Source organism: Mixophyes fleayi, chromosome 3, assembly GCF_038048845.1.
Source record: "Mixophyes fleayi isolate aMixFle1 chromosome 3, aMixFle1.hap1, whole genome shotgun sequence".
Classification (NCBI taxonomy): Eukaryota; Metazoa; Chordata; class Amphibia; order Anura; family Limnodynastidae; genus Mixophyes; species Mixophyes fleayi.
In genome coordinates this window covers 311,796,553-311,814,978 of record NC_134404.1, presented here as the reverse complement: position 1 = coordinate 311,814,978, position 18,426 = coordinate 311,796,553, and the positions used below count along the sequence as shown (strand labels likewise).

Genomic DNA, 18,426 nt, shown 5'->3' with positions numbered 1-18,426 from the left:
CACCCATAGTGTCACCAATACCACCTTACATATTTTTTATTGTACCCTAAAATCAGTTTGAACACAGGAGTAATTTATTAGTAAATGTCCCCAATATATATATCAAGCAACTATCATATTTGGCTATTATTTGTTTTTAGCTATATGTGATTTTAAATGTTGTTTTATGAGTATTTGTATTTGAGGAGTTTCAAATAAATAGTTTTTCCGTAGCAAGTCACAGATGTGCACACTTGGGGCGGCTTCCTGTTGCCCAGAACCCTCTTCACCTACTCTCAAATCACCTCATCCTGATTATCTGGAACTGCACAGATGTAGATTACGTTTAATCCAAAAAATTGTACAAATATTTAAAAACCTTCAATCATTAAAATAATGATTTGCTCAAAGAATAAAGAATCTTTTTAATTATATTAATCTGTTACCGCTCTCTTGTGATGGTAATAACAGAATAGGTATTTTTGACGGTAGAAGTACCTCCCAATGCTTGTTAAATATTCTTCCCCATAAAAGCATTCGGTAACTCCCCTCTATAAATCCTGGGTTTGCCCCTGACTGGAGTGTTTATACTTGACTAAATTTGTCCACCTTGCTTTTTCAGTCTTCTGCAGAAGGTTGCCATGAGAGTGACTGACAACTTACCAGCCTTGCTTTGCAGAAAATGCATTGTATGGATCTATTTACATATACCCTTCCCCTAAAAATACCCATACACTGCTGCCCATGGTGAGCAGGTCATGTTTCCCAACATTCCCAGTAGTCAGGACAAATGTCCTAGCTACAGGGACAACCCCAAAAGTTGAACTGTCCAGGATATCCAGGGGCAATGAAAATAAATAACTGTGCCCGATAATATAAATACATGTCTGAAAAGTGATAAATATGTTGCTTTATCTTTTCAGCTCAGAATTTTTTTTTTGCCCGTGGTTTATTTCCTGTATACATTTCATTTTATCCAGACGGTTAATTTGTTTTATGTCAATTTCTTTTATGTCACAGGGCACCAACTACATACCTCCCGACTGTCCCGATTTAGGCGGGACAGTCACGATTTGAGAGCTCAGTCCGGCCATCCCGATTGGTGGGAAAGTTGGCAGGTATTCTGTTCACTGCTGCTCTGCTCTGAATAGGTGCCGGAAATGGTGTTTGGTGGGGAGTACAGGTTAGCCTAGTGCTTCAAAACTGATAAGCATACCCTGGGGGGGGGGGGGGGGGGGGTGACCACGCCCTCTTGTGCAATGGCCACACCCCTATTGTGCTGTGTCACGCCCCCATTGTGCCGTGTCACACCCCCATTGTTCAGTGGACACTCCCCCATCCAGCTGCCAGAGAGACTAACTTGTATACAACTATGACTAATGATATCAAGACAATGTAGACAAGCTCAACAGGAAGCTAGGAAAAAAGCAAGATATATTGTAATTATTGCTGGAAGATCTGTCCAATTGATCTGAGGGTGAACAAACCCTTTCTATTGTATAGGCTTACACCAACAATTCTTTATGGGAAATAAAGTATCTACAGGCTACTGCATATCTTATTTTATTATATTAATTTCCACATTGCTTTATTGACAAGGAAAACTGTTTTAGTTACACCTTTCTGCAAATACAATACATGCATTTGCATTGTCTGAAGAAAGTGTATACTGGACATTAGAAACAATTAACTACTGACGTTGGTTCAGTCTGTGCACGTTTGGCAGACTGTAAATATCATTTCTAGACACTCTCTGGTGGTGGCGGGTGCTTCTGTCTCTGCCACACCTGACTCACTCTGGAAGTTATATCTGTCCAAAGAGCCCAACAAAAGGGCACGACAGATATACCAATAAAACAAAAATTCATAATACAAAATTCAGTACATAAGGTTTGTATAAAAGTGATGTTCTGAAAAAGTAATTAGTCATAAATTACAGTTCATAATAATTAGGTGTTACCTGAACTTTAAGAGAAATAGGTACATTCATAATTTCCAACTCACATTCAGGAGAACGTCCTGCCCTCACACTCTGCAAGGAGTAGTGGTATATCATAAAATAATGATCAATCTTAAATCTTAAATTGAAGGTCATAGTAATTATATACTAGGGGCTAAATTTACTAAGCTGCGGGTTTGAAAAAGTGGAGATGTTGCCTATAGCAACCAATCAGATTCTAGCTTTCATTTATTTAGTACCTTCTACAAAATGATAGCTAGAATCTGATTGGTTGCTATAGGCAACATCCCCACTTTTTCAAACCCGCAGCTTAGTAAATCTAGCCCTAGAACTCAAAAACAAATGTTTAATATACAGGCAGCAATGTAACCAGCGCTGGGTTCGTCCTTGCAGATCTCCCACTTTTCCATGTTTCAGTGAGGCAAAGTACTGGATGATAATAATCATTTACTATTCTGTGGTATGTAAAGCAGAAAAACTAGCTCTATTTTAAGGGCTTGTTCACACATATTCACTGGTAAAATGGGTACAAATGCGTGAAAACAAAATCGTACTTTAGACACATTTTAGTGAGACTTTTTAAGGTGTTTTAAGGTGTTTTTTATTGTGCTTTAGAGGTGTTCTGCTTATACCAATATAATCTATTGTGCTGGCTGTGCTTGTCAATGCCTAAGAAATAGGTCTTGCAGGAATCTAAGATTGGGAACAAGCTCATAAGAAACCGTTCATCCTATTTTTTATGCAGTTTTCAGGTGTTAATGTTCTGTTCAGCCAGTAACAGGCGATAGGTAGGAACAATCCATCAATTTGATATAATTCCTTTTAAGATAGGGTCACGGAAAGAATCTAAAAGAACCCCCAAAACCTTTAGTTTTAAAAGGTTATGGGTTACGCAGGCAATGTGTGACTTTAATTGTTTCCGGATCACCTTATCTTTTGTCAGTTCGTGTATGTTTTTACTTTTCTGTCTTCCATCATTATTTTGTATCAAATGTATGCCTCTAAAATTAGAATGGCATCACAGACAGGTGTTTATATTGGGATGTTAATGGAAAACTAAACCACCATCTGTTCACACAAGAGGTTTGCAGCAAACCTTCTAAGCTGTCTACAACATACTTACCTACTTTTAGTAGGGGATGTCCGGGAGAGGGGCGTGACTAATGGGCGGGAGGGGGCGGGGCGAATAGAATCGCGTCATTTGGCCCCCACAAGTAAAATGACATTTTGTTGCGGGGGACGGGGCCAAAATGACGCGATTCTTGGTGAATCACAAGGGAATTCAGGGATGCAGGAGAAATGCCAGTTCTCGCGGGAGCCCGGGAGACTGACCCGAATTTTGGGAGTCTCCCAGACTTTCCGGGAGAGTTGGTAAGTATGGTCTACAAACCTCAGCGATAGTACATCTATCTAAAGCCAGGCCACTCGCTCACGGTGCAGAACTGGCTGGGGAAGCGGTAATGCTCCTCTCACTGCAGCCAGTATTGCCAGGGAGCTGAGTATTGGTAAATGGCGGCAAAACAAGATTTTCCATTGATGAGATAAGTGGCAATAGTGGACCTTAGTTATTGTAAACTATAGTAAATATGGCCCTATAAACCTCAGGGGTAATAATTTTACTGCAACCAAAGTGGCACCTCTCTCTTCCCTTATACAGACTGCTATAAAACATTTCTATATACGTTGTGAGCACTTTCAAATACAAATATTGTCATTTTTTAGCATTATTAAATCTACCCATAAATCCCAATAATTTAGCCTCTTTCATCAAGAAAATTGGCTTATTAATGTAAATTAATGTCGCTGTGGGGTAATTATGTTACCCAAGCAATGTTTCTCACTGGAGCCTTGTGCCTCAGCAGTAGAAGGGGAAGATCTACATATATGTATATATATTGTAACAAAGGGAGGCATTTTTCTGACAAGAGGCAGAGAAAGTATACAAACAGAATAAAACATTGGCACAGTTATGCACCTAGGTGGAGATTAAACCAGGTAAAAATGTGTAGTTTAAAGTTTGTTAACTTACATGATTTCCTCTCAGCAAAACAGACAGGGTGTGTCTGGGCAAACAGAGCCACTGATGGCTGTTTTCTTTTAAAGAGAAGGTGGGTGTGTCACCTGTCCATCAAGCTAAGGCTGGGGGAGGAGTAACATGTATAAAAGCTTGTTTGTGCCATTTGTTCAGAGAGATCAACGCTGGGTAAGCTGGCTGGTCTTGAGAGAGCTGAGCTATGTCTAGCTAGCGTTTAGGGTCTCCAAGTATTGCTGTGAAATCTGTACGGTGTCAAAACATTTACCAACCTGACAATAAAACTACATAAAAAGGAAGAAGTTGTTCGCGTGTGCTTCAGCAGTAGCGGGCTCTTGCCACAATATATATATATATATATATATATATATATATATACCCACCCCCAACCTTATTAGTATGTATATATATATATATATATATATATATATATATATATATATATATATATATATATATATATATATTAATAAGGTTGGGGGTTGGTATCTAATAAGAGGTCACTGATCTTTGGTTCATAATGTTCTAAGCTATAGTTGCAAGTATTAGCCAGAGTGTCAGCACAGATTGTGTGACAGTGGGGCATTCTCTGTTATTATTCTTGGGTTGCTGCTTGGCAGTGATTAATGATCAGACATTTGACAGACACTGACCTTGTGTTTATACAAGTTCAGTTTACTCAGAGGGAATGTTGCAGGTCAATAAGATGCTTTATCAAAAATCATAGCGTGCACTTCCTTACTTCAGATGCTACAGACATCTCTGCAAGTCTTGGCGTTGTGATACCACAGCACTATGCTAAAAGAAAAATCATTATCAATTTTGTTCCTGCAAACCTCTTTGCAAGTAAATGGCATTTTCTAAAGCTGATTCTTTGAAGCTAACAAAGTCTGCAATGTTTTGACACCTGGTATCTTAAACGTGCGTTTTTATTTCCTAGAAAATTATACTGTAGTGAGATTTAATCATGTTTCATGAAATTGTACAGATGATAAAGCCTGTGCATGTTTGTAAAATAATATATTTTTATATACCATCATCATCATCATTATTTATTTATATAGCGCCACTGATTCCGCAGCACTGTACAGAGAACTCATTCACATCAGTCCCTGCCCCATTGGAGCTTACAGTCTAAATTCCCTAACATACACAAACAGACAGAGAGAGAGAGAGACTAGGGTCAATTTTGATAGCAGCCAATTAACCTACTTATATATGATTTATTTTCTGTAAATCAAAACTTTCTAATTCTCTACAGCCTTCTGTAGTCTAGTTTTAATTGTACCACAATTAGCTTATAAACATACTTGCCTATTCTCCTGGAATTTTTGGGGACGGAGGCGGGGCTTAATAACACAATTTGCATAATCATAGCCTTGCTGCTTGAGGGGCATTGTACAGCAGTATTTGTCATTCTGCTGTACTTGCTATGAGCAATCTTAGAAATTGTCTCAGCTCAGCTTGTCTTTTTGTTGTCATTTTTTCAGACTCCCTGATCTGACCTCACATTCATTTGCATAATACTATATGCTTAATGATGTCTGTCTTGCCCTTACTTTTCCCTGCCCTGAAGGGATTATAGAACAGATACAAAGACAATTGCCCTATGGGAAAGTTAAACACTACAAGTAGACTTAGTAACACCTTCACAGAAGCTAGGAACATTCTTGCAACATGAGTATTAATAGTTAAACAAATACAAAGATAATAATAATAAAAATATAGTCTTAGTGTATGTTTAAATTGTAACTATAGTCCATCTCTTTGTTGTGGTTGAGATTAGATTTGAGAATGTACATCTTGATTGCCTCTCACCTGGATTCTTCCACAGATAAAATTTGTATGAGAAAGAGCTGCAGGATTAATGATCATGAGGAATTTGTCATTTTAAGATGACTTATTATTAAGAAGAAAGAATGTTAGGTCTGGTTTTAGGATATATCTAGGTAGCGTCTCTGTGTAAGATTTGTGTTTTCAATAAATAGTGACTTCTCTCTACTCTGATATTAAACCAATGACATTGATAGGACAAAAGATGTCCACCATTTATATAGATTCCTTATCGACAACAGGTGTTAGCTTCTTCTTTACAGCATTAAGAGTTTACTATATGTATAGTATATGGTTGGCTGAGTACAAAAGCCTTCTTGTGATTCAATGCACAATGTGGTTGTGCCAAACTGAAGCCAATGCAGCCACGTCGGAATGAAGCTCCGTGTGTGTGAAAGTTTCTTGTTTTTCTGCCGTATCTCTTGCACCAGCTGAGGGTCTAGTCTAAGTCCTGGGTCAGTACCGTATGCTCTGCAATCAGAAGCAACTGTAGAATGTATTTTATGTACAGTAGACATTAAGGACAGCCTAATAAATGTTTTTCAAGGGGGGAAAAAATTAACTTTTTTTTTCAAGCAATTTACATTTCTAATCATAAATGACTATATTATTGACAGGTAACATTAATTGATTAATATTTTTTTTTTTGTGCGTTCCTTTGAGATTTCATATTCCACATACGTCTTGTACGCATCCTGCAGTGTCTGGTCTAGTACAGCAGAGTGAACCTACACCCATAGTCATCACCACACATATCTTGAGATCCGCACCTTGCTGACTCCGGGAGTACGCAGAGCCGATTTACGAGCCGTTGCAAATAGCTGCACGATGCGCTCAGTATGCTGCCTCAATGACTCAGGCCCTACATCTTTAGTGCTTTTATTTGTGAAATATCTCAATATACAGTATAGAGGTGGAATACCATTCATAACTCTGATTTCTATATAAGCTTTTTATTATTACATTTAATTTGAGTTAAATTACACTTTTTATCTAAAGACGTGTCAAATACGACCTTATTTACAGTTTCCTTGGAAACTGCAGAGCTTCAAAGCCTTGTTACGGTCTATCTGTTTATTGGAGATATGGAATTTTTTTTTTAGAATAAAATATATCTTATGTATTCAGTGAGCAAGAGCTTGATTGACTTTACGAGACAAAGCTCTGCGGTATTTACCGCTAAGATCCGACCCGACACTAGTTTTCTATTTGTTTTTAACCTTCTCTCTGTTTTAAAGCTGCAATAGATTAATATTTCCAGCCAATTATTTGACTATTTCTTTCTGTTAACCCTTTGTAGTGGAAATGTCACCTTTTATATGATGTAAACATTTCCCATCTGATTTAGTCTGCAACACTTTCTAAAAGTCCGTTTCCCCACCAAGAAATGTTTGACGGTGAACACACCTGTCCAGAGGTTGCACTGCAGACTTCAAAATCCAATGTACCCTATTGGTAAAATGCGAATATTATAGTCTTGTTAATCGTGCTAATTTTAAGAAAGTTATTATTTTTTTTATACTCATACTAGTAGACAATGTACCCCATAAGCTTGGTGACAGGGCAAATATAGTTGTAATATATACTATATAAAATATAATATAAAATGCTTAAAAGTTCAGACTTTGCAGTATGTGTGTTCCCCAACAAGTTTTATTCATTTCTTAACTCTTCCTTTCCATTTTGTTCAGCGTATTGACAATGAATATGTGGCCATCTAGAGGTTCACTTGTGGCTCTTCTGAGCAGAAGTAATCAGCCTTCTAACTCACTCTCGCCGATTCTGACTTCAAAGCAGTACCACATACTTGCCAACTTTTCCTCGTTGGCTTCAGGGAGATCCCAGGGGAGGTGGGCGTGCTGGGGCGGGGCTTGTAGAATCACATTGTCTTGGCCCCGCCCCTAAACAATTGTCACAATTTTAGCCAATTACAGCAGGGGGCGGGGGTAACATAATGCAATATTTGCGTCATTAAACCCCGCCCCCGCCACTTATCTATTGCGGGGACGAGAACCGGTAGGTTGCCCTGGTCTCCCAGAAATGTGGGAGTCTCCCGGACATTCTAGGAGAGTAGGCAACTATGCGATAAAGAAAAGCAGCTAATGAATCTCTAGAGACTGAAGTGTCTTTTACATTTCTGTCTCCATTACTGAAGTCATGTTGTCTTACCTGTCAGTCTTTGATTAAATCTTGGTCTCCATAAAAATGGCCACCTCCATAGGCATCAATACATGGACATAGGACACAATTTCTGAACTGTGTCATCATGCCACAGATGGCGAAGCCAACCACGTCTTGTACTGGCTCAGCATCAGGGAGAATGCCAGACTCTTCAGGGAGTGAGGGAGATCACCCCTATTTTAGGGAGTCTCCCTGACATTTAGGGAGAGTTGGCAAGTATTTTCTTACTCACTCTCACCGATTCTGACTTCAAAGCAGTACCATGTTTATTTATCCTATGTGTACCGTTTTTCCTAAAATAGTCCTGGGCTCTTTATTTTAGACTCATCAATAAGTGATAGGAGAGATATCTACTGTTTTACTTTATTTGGCACCCCAAGTGAACCATTTTGGTGGCTTGTCACAGATCACATAATTGCCCGTGCATTCAGACATTACAGAGAGGAGAGTTATCCTTAATTTGTTCTCTTCTAGTAAGTTGTCTTCATTGTTTATGCCTGTAACTGCCTTATATCTCAATATAGAGAGTAATATGGCTGAAACTGACAATTGGCTGTTATTGAATGACAAAGATAACAGATAAATGCAGAAAAACTGTCTCCCCTGTTTCACACTGTTCCCTCCATGCTGCTTTTGCTCCCCTTCACCTGTCTCCCTTGTTCCATACTGTGCCCTCCATGCTGCTTTTAATCTCCTTCTTCTGTCTCCCGTGTTTCACACTGTGACCTTCATGCTGCTTTTGCTCCCTTTCGTCATCATCATCAGCAGCTATTTATATCCCTTCATCTGTCTCCCTTGTTTCTCACTGCGCCCTCCATGCTGCTCTTGCTCCCCCTCACCTGTCTCCCCTGTATCACACTGTGCCCTCCATGCTGCTTTTGCTCCCCTTCACCTGTCTCCCCTGTATTACACTGTGCCCTCCATGCTGCTCTTGCTCCCCTTCACCTGTCTCCCCTGTATCACACTGTGCCCTCCATGCTGCTCTTGCTCCCCCTCATCTGTCTCCCCTGTATCACACTGTGCCCTCCATGCTGCTTTTGCTCCCCTTCACCTGTCTCCCCTGTATTACACTGTGCCCTCCATGCTGCTCTTGCTCCCCCTCACCTGTCTCCCCTGTATCACACTGCGCCCTCCATGCTGCTCTTGCTCCCCCTCATCTGTCTCCCCTGTATCACACTGTGCCCTCCATGCTGCTTTTGCTCCCCTTCATCTGTCTCCCCTGTATCACACTGTGCCCTCCATGCTGCTTTTACTCCCCTTCACCTGTCTCCCCTGTATCACACTGTGCCCTCCATGCTGCTTTTGCTCCCCTTCATCTGTCTCCCCTGTATCACACTGCGCCCTCCATGCTGCTCTTGCTCCCCCTCACCTGTCTCCCCTGTATCACACTGCGCCCTCCATGCTGCTCTTGCTCCCCCTCACCTGTCTCCCCTGTATCACACTGCGCCCTCCATGCTGCTCTTGCTCCCCCTCACCTGTCTCCCCTGTATCACACTGCGCCCTCCATGCTGCTTTTGCTCCCCTTCATCTGTCTCCCGTGTCACACTGTGCCCTCCATGTTGCTTTTACTCCCCTTCACTTACTGTTCAATTGCCTTCATTCTTCTCTTCTGTTTTCTTCACTTCATCTCGTGGCTGCTCTCTGTGCGCTCCTCACTGCAAATGTCGGACGTGATGATGTCACACCCAACATTCAGTGCGAAAAGAGGAGGACGCCGGACGCCACCGTGTCAGAATTTTTTTTTTTCTGAGCCTTGGCTAGGCCGCAAAAAAATATGCAAAAAATATGCATTCGGGCCGAATGCGGCCCGTGGACCGCAAGTTTGACACGTCTGGTCTAAAAGGACTTAGCTTTCGGGAGAAATAAGCGTGGGTGGCATGTGCAGATTTTGGTGTAGTTTTTATCTGATTTTCCAGTCATGAATGTATGGAGGTATATCCTACAATTTCAGTTTATCTTACTGTAAAACCAAATCTTGCGGCCATCCAGCCATGATCAAAATCAACACAAATTGTCTTTCCCTCTTGTAATTTGGCACCTGCCTATGTATGTATATGTGCATGCTGGCAGGCTCCACAAATCTTTATGGACAGTCAGTCCAAAATGGGACTGGAAGCCATACCTTTGTACATCCCACGCGTTCCTAGATCAACTTTAAATTTAAGTGTAAAAATAAAGTATTTGTGTGCTACCTGACAAAAACAGGTAGTATTTTTTTAGGTGCAAACTAATAAACTAATTTGTACCCCTTGCATTGTAACATGGTTTTGTCCAGGATCACATTTACTCCTTTTTTTGCCTTGCCCTCCTTAATGACTCACACCCAGAGAGTTTTCCTGAGCCTATCCCACCACATTGGATACCATCAACCCCTCCAATCAGAAGGAGCAAATTTGCACAACTGCGCTTGTAACCATATTTATGTATTAACTAGAGATGCTCAGGCTTGGTTCCGAATCGAACACACCCAAACTTAGCAGCTCCGAGTACTGAGCCGAGCCAGCTCGGTACTTTTGCGCGCTCTCGGAATTGAAAACGAGGCAAAACATCATTGTTGCATCGTCGGATCTCGCAAGCTTCGGATTCTATAAGTACCGCCCTCCACGGCGATCCAGCGCCATTTCACAGAGGGACACAGAAGGGGTAGCACAGTTCGTGGCAGTCTGTAGAGCAGTTGGGCAGCATCATAGGTAGAAAAGAAAGAGGAGGGGTAGCAGTATTCTTCAAAGTCTCCAGTGACATTCAGGAGAGTTCCATTGCTCCATTGCTAATTGTCATTGCTGAAATAGAAATAATAGGTCTAGCAGACTTGGGGCTAGATTTACTAAGCTGCGGGTTTGAAAAAGTGAGGATGTTGCCTATAGCAACCAATCAGATTCTAGCTTTCATTTATTTAGTACCTTCTACAAAATGACAGCTAGAATCTGATTGGTTGCTATAGGCAACATCCCCACTTTTTCAAACCCGCAGCTTAGTAAATCTAGCCCTTGGTCTTCTAAATCTGCAGTCTTTGTTTGATAGTGTGTGAAAATAATATTGTGACCTGTTAGGTGGTCAAAATTGACTGCAAATGACTTGAAATAAGTGTTATTGAGGTTAATAATAATGTAGGGGGGAGCAAAAATATGTGATTTTAGCAAAAAAATAAAATAGGGATTTTAGACAAAAATCGGGATTCAAAACCAAAGCACGCAAGGGTGGTTTTACCAAAACACAAAGTTAATTCAGATCCAAAACCAAAACCAGAACACAGGGATCAGTGAACATCTTTAGTATCAACCCATGCGCAAAGCATACTTGCAGAAAAAATGTTGCAAAAACATTTTGGTATGTATTTTTGCAGGTTTGCAAATGACCTTGACAGTCTACTTGCTCAACTAACCTTCATTTAAATGTTGCTGCCTATGAGAGTTATACAAGATTACCTTTCAAAGCAAGGTAGATATGCCAGTGCCCTAACCCCCTTCCCTCCTACCCTGCATTGGTTATGTGGACTGATATCTATAAACGGGAAATTAATAAAATGTGCAGCACAGAATCCATAGATAAGTGGCCATTTTTATTTATGAAGTGCGAGGAAAAGTATCTGGCAATGAAGTTATTTTGCACAACAATTGAATCTTCCTTGGAGATAGAGATACTGCAGACATTACACATAAATCACTTTATATCCTCACTATAGAGCTTTGTAGTATTATATCACTTTGAACTGCAGCACGTTTAGACTGTCGTCACTTGAAATCTATGTCATTCACATTTAATCATACCGTAAATCATAGTTCCTGCAACCTGACATTGATGTATGTTGACTGTATGCGGAAATACCAATATATATATTTTAAAGTACTTTTATGATGGTGGTGAATAGAAAATAAAGATGACTGTAGTTGACAATATAAGGAAAGAATGTTGTTCATTACAGCATTTATTATTTTATATTTTAGATAAATGAAAACATGTGAATGATATAACATGGGCACAACTGACATTACACTGAAAAACTGTCATTTGTTTTATCATAATTAGTCCACTTGCAATATGGTTATATTGAGGTCTATCAATAATATTTAATTTTACCTTACCCAATTAAGCAGCACAAGAAATATGCTCATGTGCTTGTGATGCGGAATATGGAATGCATAGAAACATACGGTGGGCAGCGTCTACCTTGGCATCACTCCGAGAGCTGGACGTGCACAGAGGTGTAACATCCGTGAGGGTTCTGTAGTGCCCCTGCCAACTCGGACGTGAAGACACTGTTTATGAATTTCCCTCTCTGCTGTCTGTACAGGGGCGCACGTAGGGGGGGTTTCTGGTTCTCCAGAAGCCCCTCCTCTCCGCGAACGAATGGCCCTACAGAGCAGCACTGTACTGTACAGCAGCCGCGGCGCTGTCAAAGAAGCGGCTGCTGTAAAATTCAGTGTTGCCAAAAAGCTATATATATGTATTTATTTTTTTTTTATTTATTTTTTTTTTGTGGGGGGGGGGGGGTTGGCAGATTAAGTATCCAATGCTCAAGGGTGTAGCTACAGTCATAGCAGTCCATGTGACAACCAGGGCCGCCAAGAGGAGTTTCGGGCCCCAGTACAGAAACTTCTTGGGGCCCGTTCCTCTTCCCATAGCTGCAGAAGACGGTCTGTCCCAGAGAAAAAATATTTCTGAAGGTACAAATTTAAATTAAATTCAAAGCAGTTTTTTCCAGGCAGTTATATGATTTTGAAAATAATGAGGATAAAATGACTGTGTGTAAAATGTGCCAGATTTATACTAATGCTATAAGTACTCTGCCCTATTGGGCACTGACTGGGTATGGAGCAGACATCGTTGTGGCTTATGCTCTTATGGTGGCGTATGAAGGGCCCCATCAAAACTTTACGATGGGGCCCTGGCATTTGTAGTTACAGCCCCTGCCAGCACTGCAGCTGTGATATAGTCCTGATACCTGATGATTATCATCCGTGTGGGTAAAGGGAGAGAGGACCCTACAAAATCCACCTACTGCTTTTTTATGCTTATAACAGCTAAACGCCTTTATGTGCCCATCACTAAGACAATAACACCTTTGCTTTGTTTTAAGGCAATAAAAGTTTTACACTACCGGCCTCATTTAGAGTCGGACGCAATGTGCATCTAAGATTAACATGAAAGAGTAGGAGTGGCAGTGTGCCGCAGCTTGGTAGGGTATTACGAGTGGCATGCAACCCCAGTTGCGTCCCACTCGTAATACCCTACCAAGCTGCACCCAGTTCCTGCACCTAGCTAACTACTTGTGTCACCTAATACATGCCGCACTTTTTCAGTCTTGTTTTGACGTGTTCCGTCTGCGTCTTGATCCGACTATGGTAGTTTTTGCGGGTAGACGACCCATAGTATCTGAATTATTCACGGTCACGCCTACATAGCTCCGTGTTCCAACCTTTCCCTCGTACTGAGACGCAAGCTGTCGCAGTGTACACTTGCGTCTGAAAAGCAGACGGGACTGCAGGGAACTGTTGCTTACTGCGCATGTTCCATCAGTGGAAATGTGCAGGAATGCGCCTGAAATGGACTTTGTGTCCGGCTCTAAATGAGGCCCTAAGTGTTTGCATCTGTTTATTGTCAATAAAACTTTTTGTATTTTTTAGATTGCATTTATTGTATTTATATACTATTTTTTATATGTGTATTGTGGTATAGTAGTCTTTTTTTAGGTCATTTTTTCCAGGGAGCTGCACAGTTTTTTTCACAGTTGAATGTTGAACTAAAGCTGCAATGAAAAATAGTCTGATATTCACGCAGTCCTTATGACATATCTGAAATAGAAGGCTGACTGCATGAGTTTGCAGGGTGGTAAAACCAAACAGCTAGTGTGCTGGTCTAATGTTCTCTTCATATTTATTAATTATGTATGCCTGATTATACCATCTAGAATTACAAGTTACAACTTGTTTCATGCTATTGTTTTCTGTTAATTATAGGACTCTACTCTTGTGTATCCTGTTGTCCTTAAAATGGATCCTCATGGATTTTTCCTTCACTGGGTGGACCAAAACAAGGTAATACAAATTACATTCAAGTTTCATATTTATTGTGACTGCACAGTGGAAATAAAAACGATTCACTCCCTTTGGCATTTTTCACATTTTGATTTCTTACATAATACAACCAAATGGGTTTATTCAAAATAGTTTCTGCTGATCAGTAGAAAATATTCTGTAATCTCAAACAAAACCCCAAAACAACTTTAAAGATTTCCCTTAATTAATACAATATAAAAACAGACAATAACCTGTGCACATGTGAACAATGCAATATTCACCCATTCTCTGGGCAATGTTGCTTAAGTTCCATCAGGTTGGATGGGGAATAGCAACTTTCAAATCATTCCACAGAACATTTGATGTGACTGAGGTCTAAGCTTTGATTCGATGCACTTTAGGACTTTGACAAGGGTGCCCAGGTGAATAGGATAGGGGTAGGCAGGAAAACAAGAGACCAGAGGGCCCTGTCAGTGAGAGCGTACAACTAAAGGGGAGAAGCTGACACATAATACCATACTTGACAACTTTTCCTCATTGGCTTCAGGGAGATCCCAGGGGAGGTGGGCGTGCGGGGCGGGGTTTGATGGAACGCAACATTTTGGCCTTGCCCCTAAACGATTGTCACAATTTTGGCCAATTACAGCAGGTGCGGGGCTAAGTTGATGCGATATCAGTGTCATTAAGGCCCCCCCCCCCCTGCAGGGCGTGAACCGGGAGGTTGCCCTGCTCTCCCGGGAGCCTGGGAGGTCTCCCAGAAAAGCGGGAGTCTCCCGGACATTCCCGGAGAGTAAGTAACTATGCGTTTAAAGAAAAGTAGCTAATGAATCTCTAGAGACTGAAGTGTCTTTTACATTTCTGTCTCCATTACTGAAGTCATGTTTTCTTACCTGTCAGTCTTTGATTAAATATTGGTCTCCATGAAAATGGCCACCGCCATAGGCATCAATACAAGGACATAGGACAACATTTCTGAACTATGTCATCATGCCACAGATGGCGAAGTCAACCACGTCTTGTACTGGCTCAGCATCAGGGAGAATGCCAGACTCTTCAGGGAGTGAGGGAGATCACCCCTATTTCAGGGAGTCTCCCTGACATTCAGGGAGAGTTGGCAAGTATGTATAATATACTGGCATTAAGTGGGTATGTAGTTGTGGGGTGGGGGGGCCGTGGGGGCCAAGTTTGGTGGTGGATTGGTAACCTTTGATTAAAATAGTTTTTTAAGGAGCATTTGAAGCATTGGAGGCTGGTGAACAGTCTGATTGGGCAAGGGAGTGAGTTCCACAGGTTAGGAGCAGATATATATTCAGTCATTTAACATTTTTTCTGACTGAAATATGGTTACAGTCTGTCACTGATGTGTAAAACTGCATTTTGTTTTTTACAATAGAGCTTGTTATTTAAAGAACATAGTGCACTTTAAATAGTTGAGGAACACTGGAAGGAAGCACATAAAGGACATGGCTACTGTGAATAGAAGTGTTTTATTCTTTGTAAAGTCTTCTATATATAGTCTATTGGTTTTCTTATTCTGAGCAGTCAGTAAAGATAAAACACCTAGATATAAGAATCATCTGAGCACAAAATGCACAATAAATGTATAATCGGTGATACGTAATGTCATGAATTAGTATATTCATTATTTAACTTAAGTATATAATTGTTTAATATTTATTATAGGGGTATTGGTGGTTCCTATGGACTGCATTATACTACATAATCAATTAAAATACTTAAGAGTTCCTATTATACGCTGATGTGATGGAATTAATAATGATAATAACTGATGGTAAGAGCAAGCATCATTTACATAAGGCCTGGACATAAGGCCTGGGAGCTGGGTGCCAAACCACGCCCTCAACGCGTTTCATAGGATCTATGGTGAAACGCATGGAGAGCATGGATTGAGGCAGGTTTTTGAACTGATTAATGTTGGCTGCCCTGGTGGATGGGCTGATGCAAACTGGAAGAAGTTATACAGCACATGCTGTTATAATAAGCCTGATCTTGTGTATTTTGGTATGTGTTTATTTAAAAGGTTTTATTGATATAAAAAGTGAAAATTCTACACTAGAATTTGTTTTTGTTTTAAACACAAGCAATGTATTAAACAGCTTCACACACAATAGTAACACATGTAATAAAAACAGTCACTTTCGTGATTTATTTAAGTCATAAATATGGTTAAACTGAGAGGTATTTTAGGAGACAAACTGAAAGGTTTATGTAATTGAAATGGATAAAATAGTAAGAGGTACTTGCTGAGTTGAATGGGGGTCCGTCGCTGGGGTATAGCTCCCAACTGTTCCACATTCGGGACAAATGTCCTGATCCGCGTGACGGTGGGAAAATCCCCAAAAATTGGGACTGTCCTGCCTAAATAGGGACAGTTGAGATGTGTTGTGTGAAGAGGGTGGACCATAACGATGATTTGGTGAGAGTTGGCTCTGATCAAGACATGGTGAATGGTATTTATCCAGGCCTGAGGACTGTACATTAATATATATGTATTTATTTGTTATATCCACATGCTCATGTAACTAATGGCTTTTTCACTTTTTGCCTTCAAATTATTTACATATATATGTCTTTACAGTGTATTAGCACCGGCTGACATACTGTAGTTCATAAGAAATGCTTGTAAAATGCAGCATATATCTAATTGCATGCCTAGGTTACCAATTGATACTTGTAGCAGTATCTCAAGTTCTATATACCTTTCTGACTTTTAATTGTTTTTATACTGATTTATTTCTATGTCCCTGGAAAATACAGTTTATCTAATTATAGCAGTCTTCATCACACACACACATACAGTACAGTATATCCATACTGTTACTCTGTTGCCTTGGAGAATGTAATTTACATTGTTTGAAATCTTTTCTCTATGTGCTTCTGGAATTCCGAACCCTTGGCTTACATTCATGAGTGAAATAGGCATAATGAAATATGAAACAAATGTTATAGAAAGGTTTACATTGATGTCGTGTGTATATCATGTAGTGTAGAACAGAAGGAAATGTGTCCAGGGCATATTACTGTATAGATTAAAAAACTACTAAATGCTGGATAATCAGATAATACCTTACTATTCCTTGAACAGCTACCACTAAACCCTGGATGGGTTTGCTACCAGATAGTGAAGATTGAACCTCTGGCACCATCAGCCACTTTTCATTGACTGTCTAGAACCAACAACAGTGGAATACCCTGAACAACAGCTCAACGGGGAATTTAACTTCTGGGCAGGGGACAGGAATATCATTAGATTATTTGTTATTGGCTGGAAAGAAGTTTCCAACCAATAGGTAAATGCATAAATCTCAGGGGGTTACGTACATTTTTCCGACAACGTAAATGTCGGTGCTTAACCTGCCGACACCAAAATTTCGGCATGCTAAATGCCGACACTTGCATTGACAATGTCGTTAGTGTGATCGGCAACACTCACTTTCGCGGGGTATAGCCGCCGGCATTGGTCTTTTAGTGTCGACAATGTGATTGGTGACATTGTGAATGTTGCCGATCACATTGACGACATTGTCCACTTGTCACACAATGCAAGCGTTAGTATTTAGCCTGCAGACATTTTCGTGTCGACAGGTTAAGTGCCGGCATTTACAATGTCGGAAAGATATACACCTCCGAATCTCAGGGTAGGTAGCCTCATACACCAAGAATAGAGCACACTTCTAAATAGTACCAATTTTGTCAGCACTACCCCAATTCTTGGACAGAAATGCAAAGTAGGTGCGGCTTCATATCATGGGGGTGTGGTTAGTTGAGTCAGAACATGGTTTTCACGCATCAGGCTGGGGCTTAATTTGTTCTGGTTTTGCATTTTTTGAAGTACGGTATAGAAAGGGTACTACTTCAACTCTATCAATGACTTATATGGGACGCTGTTTGGAAGAAGACCACCATTGTTTCCTGGTGCCCCTACAACATTTTCTTAGGATCAATAAGCCTAAAATAGAAGTTGCTAATTTTGCTGTATTTCCTTTAACATAGTAACAATGTTGATGAGGTTGAAAAAAGACTCCAGTCCATCAAGTTCAACCTATTTTGGATCTCCTGCGATCCCTCACTTATATTTGAAAATTGATCCAGAGTAGGCAACCGCCAATCTGTTTCAATTGTGAAAATCCCCCCCAGACCCAATATTGCAGTCCTATTTTTACCCTATATCCACTACTATCCTTCATTTTAATTAACGGTCGTATCCCTGGATACACTTTTCCGCAAAACATTTGTCTAACCCTATCTTAAACATATCTATTGAATCTGCCATCACAACCTTCCCTGGCAATGAATTCTATATCTTGACTGCCCTTACTGTAAAGAACCCCTTCCTTTGCTGGTTGTGAAATTTCCTCTCCTCTAACCTCTACCATATAATAAATGTGCAATTTACTTTTATC

At 40.3% G+C, this 18,426-nt stretch overlaps 1 protein-coding gene across 1 annotated transcript in view; it reads left to right on the top strand.

Moving 5' to 3' along the window:
• PLCB1 (phospholipase C beta 1) overlaps positions 1–18,426 on the top strand; it is a 532,247-nt gene that overhangs the window by 4,489 nt on the left and 509,332 nt on the right. The window contains exon 2 of the mRNA XM_075203998.1: positions 13,943–14,020. Coding sequence (XP_075060099.1) covers positions 13,943–14,020 — 78 coding nt within the window. The remainder of the gene's footprint in view (positions 1–13,942; positions 14,021–18,426) is intronic.